This window comes from Euprymna scolopes, chromosome 46 (assembly GCF_053919585.1).
Source record: "Euprymna scolopes isolate OS-2025 chromosome 46, ASM5391958v1, whole genome shotgun sequence".
Classification (NCBI taxonomy): domain Eukaryota; kingdom Metazoa; phylum Mollusca; class Cephalopoda; order Sepiida; family Sepiolidae; genus Euprymna; species Euprymna scolopes.
Window position 1 is genome coordinate 134,785,400 of NC_136527.1, and position 15,966 is coordinate 134,801,365.

At 34.4% G+C, this 15,966-nt stretch overlaps 1 protein-coding gene across 2 annotated transcripts in view; it reads left to right on the forward strand.

Annotated features, from left to right (window-relative positions):
- Positions 1 to 15,966, forward strand: part of LOC145271136 (uncharacterized) — a 98,778-nt gene that overhangs the window by 21,413 nt on the left and 61,399 nt on the right. For both annotated transcript variants that reach the window (XM_080126674.1, XM_080126675.1), the window contains exons 2-3: positions 1,407 to 1,473; positions 11,867 to 11,957. In XM_080126674.1, the coding sequence (XP_079982800.1) occupies positions 1,407 to 1,473; positions 11,867 to 11,957 (158 nt within the window). The remainder of the gene's footprint in view (positions 1 to 1,406; positions 1,474 to 11,866; positions 11,958 to 15,966) is intronic.

Here is a 15,966-nt window from a genome sequence, read left to right on the forward strand (position 1 = left end):
CTAAGCTTCAGCCTCTGTCCTATTGACGAAATGTTGCATCCCTCTGCTTGTTCTACAAGTATTTTAATGGTGAATGCTCTGACGAACTGCAGACACTTGTGCCCCCACGACGTAAACACCCTCAACAAACCCGACAGGCAGCTAAATCCCACCCCCACACAGTCGAGATCCCTAGATGTAAAAAATCTTTCTACTCCAGTAGTTTCTTCCCCAGAACCGCTAGACTTTGGAATTCCATTCCAGGTCTCTGCTTCCCCAACTGCACTGACGTGCAGAGGTTCAAGTGTAACGTGAACTGACATCTTGCTGCCCAAATCCCTACATAGTACCCCAGTAGTTGTTGCCCCTGATAGTAGTCCCCTACACCAAATTTGCAATTTGCCTTGTTTGGGGTGAAAATGTAATAAAAAAAAATAATAATTTCTGGAAAATGGACAATCAACAACTCGTAAACTATCCAACAATCATGAGGCTTACTTCTTGCGTAGCTGCCATTACTCAAAGGCAACATGTATTCTGCAGTGTTATCCGGCATAAGTTCGGTACAAACTGACAAAAGTTAATAAAAGCTATGGTTGTGTTCAAGTCTAACGTAAATAAGTTCTTGATGAGCCTTTCCATATAAGTTATCAAATTAACCAAATTTTCATTACTAATGATTACTATATTGTCCAATTTCTACTGTACACTCTTTAACCCTTATCCTTGAGTGGCCTCTTGGCCTTGATAATGTGTTGATTCCTGTGTAAAAAAAAAAAAAAAAAATAATAATAATTTTAAGAAAGAAGTAGCGACAGCTTAGAGAGAATCTCTGACTCCCGGGCAGCAGTACTTGTTATCGGAAGTGACGTCACCAGAGGAAGTGACGTCATGAGATAGTCCATTAATCCCATGGAGGAGCGTCTCCAACACTAATATTTTCGCAAGCCAGCTATCCTTCCGCTCCTGCTGATATTTTCACAATACCATTCCTCAACTGTTGCAGAAATTATGAACTCGTGATTTCTGGAAAATGGACAATCAACAACTCCTAAACTATCCAACAATCATGAGGTTTACTTCTTCTTGCGTAGCTGCCATTACTCAGAGGCAACATGCATTCTGCAGTGTTATCCGGCATAAGTTCAGTACAAACTGACAGGTCTCTGCTTCCCCAACATGCAGAGGTTCAAGTGTAACGTGAACTGACATCTTGATGTCAAATCCCTAAATAGTACCCCAGTAGTTGTTGCCCCTGATAGTAGCCCCCTACACCAAAGTGGCAGCGTGTCTTGTTTGGGGTGAAAAGGAAAGAAAAAAAAAAAGTACTGTGATTTTAGCAGAATATCTTTAATATTTAAAAAAAAAATAAATAAATAAAAATGACCGACCTGTTTATCTTTTTTTTTTAAATTTTTTCTCTTCAGATTATTGCTGGCGACATTGAGGATTTGATTGAAGAGTTGATGCTCCGATTGAAGCAAGTTGACAAAAGTAAGTGAAATTTATAGATAAATGTTACCAAAGGCAAGATAAGTTACTTTTCTACCTAACTGGATAATTTTTTAGCGTTTTTATTTAATGTAACATGCTTATTTAGCTTGGAAAACATAGTTTACCGATGTATGAAAAATATATTTATAAAATAACTTTAGTATATCTACAAAAAAAACACTTTGACTATACACATAGTTTCAAAAAACTTGTATAAAAAAAATATATATAACAAATAAATGTTACCAAAGGCAAGATAAGTTACTTTTCTACCTAACTGGATAATTTTTTAGCGTTTTTATTTAATGTAACATGTTTATTTAGCTTGAAAAACATAGTTTACTTCCATTTCTTGTTCTCTTTCGGTGGTGGAGAAATCCTTCACGACTGAGACAATTTTTATTTTTGTACCTTTTCTCCACGTTAAAAAACGTCCCTGGTGTCTAACTCTGTCCCGTGGGGAGGCATTGTAAATAGGTACAATAGCGAAATTCGGTAAAAGAAAAATCACTTAGGGTTTGTATTACTGTACACATAGATTCGAGAAAGTTGTCAAAAACAAATATATAACAAATAAATGTTACCAAAGGCAAGATAAGTTATTTTTCTACCTTACTGGATAATTTTCTAGTGTTTTTATTTAATGTAACATCTTTATTCAGCTTGCAAGAGCATACAAGTGTTTACTGATGTATTGGAAAATTTAAAATGGCACCTGACTCTCTCTCTCTCTCTCTCTCTCTCTCTCTCTCTCTCTCTCTCTTTCTTTTTTTTTTTTTTTTTTTGAGATGCTAAGTTTGGGAAAATGAGTTATAAATAAAAAAAACTAGAAAAAATACTGTTAGAAACTGGCTCAATGTACGTTACCATAACATAACTGACATATATTCGGTGGGTTTTTGACAGTATTTTGCATATTTTTTTATTTTTAACTTCTTTTCCCAAACTTACCGTCTCAAAGAGAGCATAAAGAATTACATTGCTTAATATCCGGAAAACTACTTGTGAGCGGCAAATTACAATGCGATATTCGTTTTCAGCATACCTTGGAAACTCAGTGATTATTAATGTGGAAAGTAAGTAAGAATTTACACCCCCCCCCCTAAAAAAAAAACAAAATCACTTTAGTGGTCAGAAAGTGGGTGCTCATTTTACGTTAAATTTATCTAGAAAAGTGATTAAAGTAATTGGGGGGGGGGGTCAGTCTCCAATACAACGTTCTAGTAAATTGAACCACAATAATGGAACCAGTTGACGTTTGAAGGCCAAACTGTGGATTTGTATTACTATACACATAGATTCGAAAAAAAGTTTTCCAAAAAACAGATATATAACAAATAAATGTTACCAAAGGCAAGATAAGTTACTCTTCTACCTAACTGGATAATTTTTTAGTGTTTTTATTTAATGTAACATGTTTATTTAGCTTGAAAAACATAGTTTACCGATGTATGAAAAATATATTTATAAAATAAAATAACTTTAGTATATCTACAAAAAGACACTTTGACTATACACATAGTTTCAAAATAATTGTCAAAAAAAACAAATATATAAAAAATAAATGTTACCAAAGGCAAGATAAGTTACTCTTCTACCTATCTGCAAAAGTTTTTAATGGTTTTACTAACTTTAAAACGGGTAATCATTTCGAAAATCATACAGTGTTTATCGATATAATTTAAAAAGAAAAATGGCGACATGCTCGTTATTGGACACGGTAAGTTTGTGAAAATGAGTTAAAACAAACAAATTATACAAAATACTGTTATAAACCCAACGAATATGTCACAATAACATATATTGAGTGAGTATTTTGTATTTTTTTGTTGAAACACGTTTTACCAAACCTGTGTTCAATAGTGAGCGTGCCGCCATTTGCATTTTTCGAATACATCGGTAAACACAGTATGTTTTTTGAGTTGAATAAACATGTTACATTAAATAAAAACAATAAAAAATTATCCAGGTAATAACTTGTCTTGTCTTTGATAACATTTATTTGTTATATATTTGTTTTTTTGACGATTTTTTTTCGGATCTATGTGTATAGTAAAACATACTTTTTTTTTTTTTTTTTTTTTTTTTTTTTATATATATATATAGATATTTTTGGGGGCCCATGTTTTTTTTTTTTTTTTTTTTTTTTTTTTTTTGTCATGGTAACATATATTGAGCGAGTTTCTAACAGTATTTTGTCTAGTATTTTATTTTTAACTCCTTTTCCCAAACTTACCATGTCAAAGAGAGTCGAGCACCATTTTTAACTTTTCAATACATCAGTAAACAGTTTTTCGAGCTGAATAAACATGTTACATTAAATAAAAACACTAAAAAATTATCCAGTTAGGTAGGAAAGTAACTTATCTTGCCTTTGGTAACATTTATTTATTGTATATTTGTTTTTTGACCACTTTTTTGAATCTATGTGTACAGTAAAACAAACCCTTGTTGCTTTCTCCATCTTTCTGCAACCTGTGTATAAAAACTTAAATTAAAAAAAAAATTTTTTTTTATTTGCCACTTTGGTGTAGGGGGCTACTATCGGGGGCAACAACTACTGGGCCACTATGTTGGGATTTGGGCAGCAAGATGTCGGTTCACGTTGCACTTGAACTTCTGCATGTCAGTACAGTTGGGGAAGCGGGAACTTGGAATGGAATTCCAGAGTCTAGCGGTTCTTGGGAAGAAACTACTGGAGTAGAAAGATCTTTTACATCTAGGGATCTCTACTGTCGGGTTTGTTGAGGGTATTTACGTCGTGGGGGCACAAGTGTTGGCAATTCGTCTGAGCATTCACCATTAAAATACTTGTAGAACAGGCAGAGGGATGCAACGTTTCGTCGATGGGACAGAGGCTGAAGCTTAGATGCCAGTTCAGGGCCTATCAGATTGGCGACTCTCTTTTGAACCTTGTCTAGGAGCGAGAGACTAGCAGCAGATGCACCAGCCCAAATGTGACAACAATACTCCATACATGGGCGAATGGTAGCCTTATAGAGGTACAGGATACTTTTATGTGTCAGTAGTTTTCTAGCATGGTAGAGAGAGCCTACCTTTTTCGCAGCGGCCCTGGCAATGCTTTCAATATAATTGTTCCAACTCGTATTTCCTGTGAACGTTAGGCCAAGCAGTTTGAAAGATGTACTCTCAGACAGGGAGTCACTGGCTATTGCTATTGGTGGTAGAGAAGGTTTCTTGTAATTATTGAAGGAAACCAGTTTAGTCTTGGCAGCATTGAATGTGACCATCCATTTTTGTCCCTATTCCACTACAGATTGGAGGTCATCCTCTAGGTTTTTTTTCATTGTTTTAATGTGTTATATTTCTATAACTATTTCTGTTAATTAGTTGCTTTACATGGGAGAAATGCTTTGTTAACAAATATCACAAGTTTCATCTATCTATCTATATATAAAAGCGAATATGTATATATGTATGTACGCTTTTCCTCGATGTCCACAAAAGGCTTCTTTCAGAGAAGCGCTCGCTCGCTTCACAACTTCTTAAAACTTTTTATATCATCCATAAATTGTGATATCTCAGAGTTACCCACGGAGCTCGCCTGTCTATTTAATTTTATTGACTTTCAAACCGTAATTATTCCCCAATTCCATCGATTTTTGTCCCCATTCCACTACAGATTGGAGGTCATCCTCTAGTGTTTTTGCCATTTTTTTTAGGTATGTGTTCATTTGTTTTCCTGCCATGCCTGTTATAGAGTGTAGTGTCAGCAGCATATATACCCATCTCAGAGGCAGTTTCGTCGGGGAGGTCATTAATAAATATTAGGAACAATAGAGGTCCAAGGATAGACCCCTGAGGCACTCGCGCATTTTATATCACACTGTGTATCTTTCATAAGGTCCAAAAAAGAGTTTCCGTCTAATAGGTCCCACTTTGTCAACTAAGCTCCAACCCCTGTCCCATCACTGTGCCTCTTTTACAAATACTTCAATGTTATGTGCACTGATGAACTCGTTGCGCTTGTGTCCCCTTCGATGACAAACCTGCTTAGCAACAAAATCTCACCTCTTCATGTTGAGGTGCGTAAATGCCAGAAAGTTTTTCTATCTTAATAGTTTGTTCCCTCAAACATCTGGACTTTGGAATTCCCTTCCTGTTACCGTCTTCCCTGGCTGTACTGATATGCAGAAGTTTAAATATAACATAAATCAACATCTTATCAAGCATTTTTTATTTTTTTATTTTTTTTTTTTAATTCAATTTTCACCCCAAACACAGTGCCACTTTGAAGTAGGGGGCTACTATCGGGGACATTATGAAGGGAGATGAGTAGCAAGATGTTTATTCATTTTATTTAATTTAATTTAAAAGTGTCGGTTGGGGTGAGTGAGGAGTGCTGGAAAATTGGTTGTTCAGAATATCAGACATGCAACACAATATATTTTAACTCAAAAAACTTCAACCTGAACTAGCGCCCATACTTACAAAACTGTTTAAACGTTGTCTTAAGGAGACTACAATATGGTTGTGTTCAAGTCTAAAGTAAATAAGTTCTTGATGAGCCGTTCCATATAAGTTATTAAATTTACCAAATTTTCATTACTAATGATTACTATATTGACCAATTTCTACTGTACACTCTTTAACCCTTATCCTTGAGTGGCCTCTTGGCCTTGATAATGTGGTGATGCCTTTGTAAAAAAAAAAAAAAAAAAAAAAAAAGGCTAAAGACCCATTAAAAGAACTATCCATAAAAATTAAGTCATTTGATGTCCCTTGCGCTAGGTGTATTAGAATTTTTGTAAGAATATTTGACACCCCTAACATGAAACTGCGACTAAAATATAAAAAGCTCGTAATTTCTCTTTTAAAAGTGGGTTGTTTATTTTCTTTATGGATTATACTTCCAAAATAAACTATTAAAGTTGTTTTAAAAGTAATAGAAATATTTTTTTTTTATTTAAAAAAAAACAGTAATGAAATTAATTGAATTTTACGAGCTCAGTATTTTTCAATTTTTAAACTTTTTAAAAATCTATCAAAATTTTTCTATTGATTCTATTTTTACGATATTTTCAGGGTCAATGTGAAATTTTATGTTCTTTCCAATAAACTGAATATAATATTTTAGACAAACGTTTTTTTTTTTTGTTTTTTTTAATTCACGTTCCCCCCCCCATTTTGAAGTGTCTATTAAAAAGTAAATAATTAATTCACTCACCAAAGTTTTATATATCACAAATTAAAGATAAAAGATCAATAAATAATATATTCAAATTTAAAACAACAAAAAAAAGTAGTGTTTTTTTAGAAATTTACCTGTAAAGTCCGAAGTTTAAAATCTTTTTTTTTTAAAAACCACGTTGATTGTTTTTTTTAAAAATTTTTTTGAATGAAACCTTGGTCCTTGCTCCTTTAATTGAAAAAGAAAAATTAGAGCTTGAATTTAATTTTTTGAGGAGTTATAAGCTTGGAAAGACAGGGGGTGGAATTATTCAATATTTTTCACAAAATTTCTGACACACCTACCCTAGCGCAGCTGTGCAACTTCTATTTATTAATTTTTTTTTTTTTTTTTTTTTAAAGTTTCAGAGGAGATAGTTTGAAAATATGGAGACAGACAGACAGCCTTTTATATATTAGACTCACCTGGATACCCGGTGTTGCCTGGGTGTTTGGAGGTAGAAAGTGGTGATAGGCAGGCAGGTTCGAAGACGGAAAAGAAAGTGAGAGATGCGACTGTAAATTTGGTATTAGGCAAGATCAATTCAACCGATATGATGACTTGCAAAAAAATCCCCCCCTTTCCCCCCCTGTACAAAACTGCCCAGTTAAGGGTGAAGGTATTAATGGTTTTTGCCAATTTTTTGATATTTGTCCTCTGAGACGTCAAGCTCCAAAATGTTTTTTTTTTTCTTTTTTCTCTCCTCATAGGCATCACCACTTATCAAGGCCCAAACGCCACTCGAGCATAAGGGTTAAAGAGTGTACAGTAGAAATTGGACTATATAGTAATCGTTAGTAATGGAGATTCTGTAAATTTGTTAACTTTTCTGGAACGGCTCATCAAGAACTTGTTTACGTTAGACTTGAAGACAACCATATTAGGAAACAGATCTTTAATTTTTAATTCTAATTGGAATTTTAGATTATCAATCACATTACTAAATATTAAAGTAGCTCTAGGATATTTGCCTATCGAGCTGATTATATATCTGAATTACAACGAGCACTGTATTTTTTTTTTTTTCTTGTATTTTAATTAAATTAGTAATTTTACTATCACACTAGCGGGGGGGGGGGTACCCGGCGTTGCCCGGATGTTTGTACGTGTGTGTATGGGGGGGGGGGTAATTAATAAACCTGCTTAAATATTATAAAAAAAGACGATGTAAAAAAAAAAAAACAACCCAAAACCAAAACGGAAAAAAAGATGGCATAAATAAACCTGTGTATGGGGGAAGGGTGAACTAAAGAATAAGCGAAGTAATAAAAAAAAAAACGTTGCCCGGGTGTTTAAAGGTGTAAAAGAAAAAAAATAGTTTTGTCTAATCCACATGCGGCGAGCGACAAATGTTGAATACTTATCTTCCCGAAGTCGAGCAAATTAAATAGACAGGCGACCTCCGTTGTTAACTCGTAGATATTATGAATTATAAGTGATATAAAAAGTTTTAAGAAGTTGTGAGCCAACCGACCGCTTCTCGGAAAAAAGCCTTTCTTGGACATACACAAAAAGCGAACATACATACACACATCTTTACTTTTATATATATATAGACTAGGGGGGGGGGCAGCGTTGCCCGGGTGTTTGTAGGTGTGTGCATGGGGGGGGTAATTAATAACCCTGCTTAAATATAAAAAAGACGATGCAAAAAAAAAAAAAAAAAAAACGGAAAAAAATGGCATAAATAAACCTGTGTATGGGGGAGGGGTAAACTAAAGAATAAGCGAAGTAATAAAAAAAAAATGTTGTTTAAAGGCGCAAAAGAAAAAAAATAGTTTTGGTCGGGAAGAGGGATTGAACCCGGAAAGCCTTGACGACGTGGAGACCAAAGCCAACTACTTAACCATCTCAACCACGAGTGAGAGTAACTTATTAGCTGTTAAGTTATAGTAAAAGAGGTTTGATTGACGGGAAGACGCTAAATGAGGTCATCGCGGTATCGTTATTTTTAGCTTTCACTTCCCCCCCAGATGATGGTTGGAAGGGGGGGGGGAAGCAGCGCGCGAAAGCCGAGAACACAACGTTTTAATTTCACTGTATTTATACTAAAATGCAGGACAAACAATGGACAGAGCGAAATAACGCGAATCTCATAAAAGTCGACGTAAATAAATCTAGAGACGACCCGCGTTCTCAAATCCTACATATTATCATATAGGACCCATATAAAAAGTTTTAAGTGATAGTAACGACCCCGGGAGCGTGTGCGAAAGAAGCCTTTTGAAGACATACACGAAATGGTCACACACATTTTGCCTTTTATATATATAGACTAGCGAGGGGTACCCGGCGTTGCCCGGGTGTTTTTGGGTGTGTGTGAAAAAAAAGAGGTGGGTTTGAAAAAAAAAAAAGGAAGCTTTTCCGACGCGCATGTTGGAAAATAGTGTGAAAAAAAACCAAACAGGTGCTCGCTTTTTATTGACGTGACGGCGATTTTGTGCGGGACAGTTTTTGAAAAACCCGCTCCCCCGTCTGATATGACGAAGTCGACACTGGCTCTGGACCTGCGATTAGAGTCGAGTTTCGCTTTTGTTTATACCGAAAAGCGAATGTAACGCGTGCCGATGCGGGAGATGTGGAATAATTAAGGTTTGAAAGTGAATAAAATTAAATAGACAGGCGAGGTCCGTGGGTAACTCTGAGATATTACAATTTATGGATGATATAAACAGTTTTAAGAAGTTGCGAAGCGAGCGAGCACTTTTCCGAAAGAAGCCTTTTGCAGACATCGCGGAAAAGCGCACGCACACACACACATTTTGCCTTTTATATAATAGATTAAATACACTCTGCTCTTTAGACTACTGTTCTAATCCCCTTTAAATATAAAGTACTGTTTCGCTGTTAATCATATAATACGTCATAATCACATTGCCATCAGATCATCAAAGTTTCTCATTCCTATTGTTCTCATATATATACTAGCAAAAGTACCCGTCGTTGACTGGGTTCAAAAACAGCCTACAGAAAATGGACTCTGATTTATGAAAGTATGATAGGTTATGAAAAGGAAGGGTTGTAAAGAGATAGTTTCGAATTTGGGAGTATCAGAACCAAAGCAAAATATGATAAAAGTAAAAATAAAATAGATAAACCCCATAATTTATTATACCATACCTGTTCACACTGAAACACTTATCACAATATTCTGTGGATCTATATTAAAAAAACCTTGTTAAACTTTGTGACCTATTTCCATTCTATGGAGGTCAGGCGCGAACGAACACCCCATAATTTTATTATACCATATTTCTTCAAACTGAAACATAATTATCAAAGTATACTTACGCAGATAGATATGAAAAGTCTTTATTAAAGTTTGTGCCTATTTCCATTCTATGGAGGCCAGGCGCGAACGCAAACCCCACAATCTTATTATACCATCCCTATTTAAGTTAAAACCTACTTACCAAAGTATTCTTATGTACATCTATATAAAAAACACTTGTAAACGTTTTTTTGTTTTAATTTTTAAATTTTTTATTTCCATACTTTGTGGACCAGGCACAAACGCAGACCCCACAATTTTAATGAATCATCATTATGCCAGATCAAACATACCCATTCCTGTGTCTCGATACATCTTCTATCATTATATGAGATTAGTTTTCTATAATAGTCAACCATATAGGAGCCTATTTGTGACCAGACACACACACACACAGACATTCGGCTTTATATTATAGATATAGATTTTGAATCGTCAAAAAAAAAAATGCATAACGATGTAATATGTAAAATTCAGGAAGATCCAGATATAAAAACAATAAGTGTTAAACGGATCGATTCTGTAGTGTCTTTTTTTTTTTTTTTACGTAGGGGGTCACCGCTTATCAAGGCCCGGAGGCCACTAGAGGATAATGTTTATTAAATATACAGTAATCAACGGGATAATATCGTAGTAATTGTTAGTCATGGAAACTTGGTAAATTGGATTACTTAATGGGGCGGTTCATCAATAATTTGTTTATGTTGGACTTGAAGACAACCAAGTTGTAGTCAGCTGAGAAGCAGGCAAATGGAAGAGAGTTCCACAGGCATGCAGTGTTTCATTTTTTATTTCCATACTTTGGGGGCTAACGCAGACCCCACAATTTTAATGAACCACCGTTCTGCAAGATCAAACATACCCATTCCTGTGTCTCGATACATTTATCATTATATGTAATCAGTTTTTTAAAATAGTCAACCATATAGGAGCCTATTTGTTACCACATACGCACATATATATACAAGTTAGAAAAGCATTTTATCCAAGGCATGAAAATTGTTAAACAAAATGTTTTTACTATAGGCTTTAAAAATAAAGGTACAAGATTCAATTTGAAATTTATTTATCTTCAAAGTGTATTTTTATACATTTTACAAACTAAGGTATTAAATTTGCATACCTTACTTTGTAAAATGTATAAAAATACACTTTGAAGATAAATAAATTTCAAATTGAATCTGGTACCTTTATTTTTAAAGCCTATAGTAAAAACATTTTGTTTAACAATTTTCATGCCTTGGATGAAATGCTTTTCTAACCTGTATCCTATCTTTTTAAGATTATATTTTATTTAATTTATTAATTTGGATTTAAAAAAAGATGAATGTGATTTTGTATGTATTTACAAAAACTCTCCTACTCTCTATTTCAGATTGTATTTCTCCTCACACCACAACTCATTTTTGCAACCCCCTCTTTGTATTATTACAGGTCTGAATATTCTCTCTGTTTCAGTTTGTAATTCTCCTCACTCCACAACTTTTTTTTTTTTTTTTTTTTTTTTTTTTTGCAACTCTCTCTTTGTCATACAGGTCTGAATAATAAGAAAATCTGAATTTTTTTAATAAAAACTTTAAAATAAATTTTTTAGATTAATTTTTTTAAAACTTCTTTCAGAATAGAAAGTCTTTACAATTTAATAAGGAACATATTTCATATAGGTTTCATCAAAAATATTAAGTAGATAACAAAAAAAATAGAGATGAAAATTTCAAAAGGACTGTATAACTGGTTACGCTCAATAGTAGTCCTCGCTAGCGAAAGACTTTGTTATTCTATTATTATTTAAAACATTTTGTGTCCTGCGCTTTCACGCGAGGACTAATATATATATATATATATATATAATGAGATAGCTTAATTAGACCCTATAGGTGTTTATGTGGCGATACTTATTTTTTTTTTTTATTCCTTTTCTTTCTTAACAGCATCTACAACACGGCCTGTTATTTCACCTCCTGCGAATAATAATAATCCGACGTCTACAAAGATTAATATATGGCAGGATCCTGCTGAACAGTAAGTCTTTTTTGTTTCTCGATAGAAATGTAACGATGCAGGCTTCACATTGCGAGGGGAAACAGTTGCATTTATGAGTGATGTCCCCCCCCCCTCCCCAAATGGCGACTCGAAATAATGAAATGCTTATCTTTGGCGATTGTAGGTCTTTCACCCACGCTTACTTAGCGAAAAATATCTAAGCGGTTTAATAGAGCAATATACGCTTTCTTTCTTTTATATATATTACTAGCAGGGCTACCCGGCGTTGCTCGGGACCGTATAAACAATGAAAAAACAAAAGCAGATATTGAACCTATGTTTTATTCTTAGGGGAGAGGAATCTTTCATCTCTATGTATTGTTTTATCTACCCTAGGACTGGTATTGTTCATGTTTTATCCCTAGCATAGGTAATTTACAGCATGTATATGAAATTGTTTTACCCATTTAAATTTGTATTTTGTGTGTGTGTGTGTGGTGCGAAGGGGGGGGGCTAATTAAGCCCAATTTAAAAACATTTTTTATTTGTATCAAAAAATACAAAAAAGATAATCTTAATAAAATTTCATTTGTGTTGAGGGATTTGGGGAGAAAAAAAAAAACCCTTGATTAGTAAGACCCTCCCAACCCTATCTGAAATGCTAGACCATTCGTTTCACTCTGGTTTGTAAAGGGACTAGGGTTTCGCGAGCAGCCTCTAAATGGAGGGGAGAGGGGTTGTGTCCTAAATAGGGGAGAAAAGAAAAAATTGGCAGTGAGGGCGGGGAGTTGTTAGTGAGACATACAAACACACACATTTTGCCTTTTATATGTATAGACTAGCAGGGCTACCCGGCGTTGCTCGGGACTGTATAAACAATGAAAAAACAAAAGCAGATATTGAACCTATGTTTTATTCTTAGGGGAGAGGAATCTTTCATCTCTATGTATTCGAATATGTATATGCAGTCGAATTTTGATCAAAGTTAACACCTTTATATAGCCTAACACCACAAAGACATTTGAGAAGTTTTCTCAGTGCACAAGCAAAAGGGTCAAACATATCAATTAAACTGCAGATTCTTTGATAAGATGAGGGCGTGTTTGAAATGATTGTTTCTGCTTAAAGCACAATTGAACTACGATACTTGACTTTTGCATTTTAAACTTTAATTCTTGCTATCATATAAAAATAATTTTATAAAATCAATGGTAGATTTTATATGCGGGTGTGTGTGTGTGATACATATATTTTTTGATGATGGGGCTTCAATATGATACCAAATTTGTCAAGTTTGGTTGTGTCTGTCAAAAGTTTTAGCGTTACAAACAAACATGCAAACACACAGATGTTTGAGATTTATATATATATATAGACTAGCAGGGCTACCCGGCGTTGCTCGGGACCGTATAAACAATGAAAAAACAAAAGCAGATATTGAACATATGTTTTATTCTTAGGGGAGAGGAATCTTTCATCTCTATGTATTATTTGTTTTATCTACCCTAGGACTGGTATTGTTCATGTTTTATACCTAGCAGAGGTAATTTACAGCATGTATATGAAATTGTTTTACCTTAGGGAGAAGAGAACAGGTAATATACAACATAATGTGTCTATATATGACAGGTTTTTTGGGGGCCTCCCCTTGAAGAAAACTGATCAGTTGACCCACTTCTAGTGGTCCGTTTGACGTGAAATTTCGATATTTGTCATCCGGGTGATGGGGCTTCAATATGATACCAAATTTGTCAAGTTTGGTTCCGTCTTTCAAAAGTTTTAGCGTTACAAACAAACATAAATACATACACACAGACGTTTGGCTTTTATATATATAGACTAGCAGGGCTACCCGGCGTTGCTCGGGACCGTATAAACAATGAAAAAACAAAAGCAGATATTGAACATATGTTTTATTCTTAGGGGAGAGGAATCTTTAATCTCAAGTTTTAGCGTTACAAACAAACATTTGTCTTTTATATATATATATATAGATAATGACAGGTTTTTTGGGGGCCCCCCTCGAAGATAACTGATCAGTTGACCAACTTCTAGTGGTCCGTTTGACGTGAAATTTCGATATTTGTCATCCGGGTGATGGGGCTTCGATATGATACCAAATTTGTCAAGTTTGGTTCCGTCTTTCAAAAGTTTTAGCGTTACAAACAAACATACATACATACACACAGACGTTTGGCTTTTATATATATAGACTAGCAGGGCTACCCGGCGTTGCTCGGGACCATATAAACAATGAAAAAACAAAAGCAGATATTGAACATATGTTTTATTCTTAGGGGAGAGGAATCTTTAATCTCAAGTTTTAGCGTTACAAACAAACATTTGTCTTTTATATATATAGATAAGGACAGGTTTTTTGGGGCCCCCCCTCGAAGATAACTGATCAGTTGACCAACTTCTAGTGGTCCGTTTGACGTGAAATTTCGATATTTGTCATCCGGGTGATGGGGCTTCGATATGATACCAAATTTGTCAAGTTTGGTTCCGTCTTTCAAAAGTTTTAGCGTTACAAACAAACATACATACATACACACAGACGTTTGGCTTTTATATATATAGATAGAAGATAATGACAGGTTTTTGGAGGGCCCCCCTTGAAGAAAACTGATCAGTTGACCTACTTCTAGTGATCCGTTTGACGTGAAATTTCGTTATTTGTCATCCGGGTGATGGGGCTTCAATATGATACCACATTTGTCAACTCTGGTTGTGTCTGTCAAAAGTTTTAGCGTTACAAACAAACATACATACATACACACAGACGTTTGGCTTTTATATATATAGATATAGATTACGGCCGGCTATGGAAATCAAGTACAAAAAAGGTAATTAAAGGAATTTCACGTCTTTTCAAGTGAAATCATGGCCATTACTTCATTTTATGGCCGCGTATAATAATAACAAAATTCAACGGAAGTTGTTATCATAAAACTACTGATGGCTCACTTTAAAATTGATATGATACCAAATTTGTCAAGTTTGGTTCCGTCTTTCAAAAGTTCTAGCGTTACAAACAAACATACATACATACACACAGACGTTTGGCTTTTATATATATAGAAGATTTATTCTATTTTATTTATTTTTATTTTTTTTTTTAATTTTTTGTAATTTTGTTTAAAAAAATATTTGAAGAAATTGGAATGTTTATACATAGCCGGACTGAACTGCTAGTGTGTGTGTGTGTGTGTATGTATATATATATATATATATATATATATATATATATATATATATATTTATATAGGAAATTTATTACTGTGAGTCCAGAATGAGTTTACAAATTGTTTCAGCTAGAGGAAAATCCTCAAAGAGGAAAAATCCAACTAGCATCGTCAGAATTCATGACGATGCTAGTTGGATTTTTCCTCTTTGAGGATTTTCCTCTAGCTGAAACAATTTGTAAACTCATTCTGGACTCACAGTAATAAATTTCCTATATACTGCTCTGACTACACATTGAGCACTCTAGTCCGGTTTTTTCACCACTGGTAAAATTGGCAAAATTTTAGAATAATTGTAAAGAAGTGAACCATAGTGGAAATTCAGTTGACTAAAATAAGATGGAAAACGGGGTGAGGAAATTATAATAATAATCCGACGTCTACAAAGATTAATATATGGCAGGATCCTGATTTGTTTCTCGATAGGAATATGTCACGATGCCGGCTTCACATTGCGAGGGGAAACAGTCGCATTTATGAGTGATGTTCCCCCCCCCCTCCCAAATGGCGACTCGAAATAATGAAATGCTTATCTTTTGGCGATTGTAATCAGTTGATGTTTGAAATACTTGTTGCGTTTGTGAATCAAGGGAGATGACTATTCAAGCAAGGGTTTTTTTTTTGTTTTTTTTTTTTATTATTTTAATTATTGTTTTTCTTATGTTTTAAACTTATATTATAAAAGCGGAGCTCAATTCCAGTCTATTGTTTAGTGTGGGAGTATTTTTTGAAATAATTAAAGATTCGAGGATACGAAGTTGACCTACGTTTCTTGAAGAAGCAAGAATGTTGATGTGAAAATC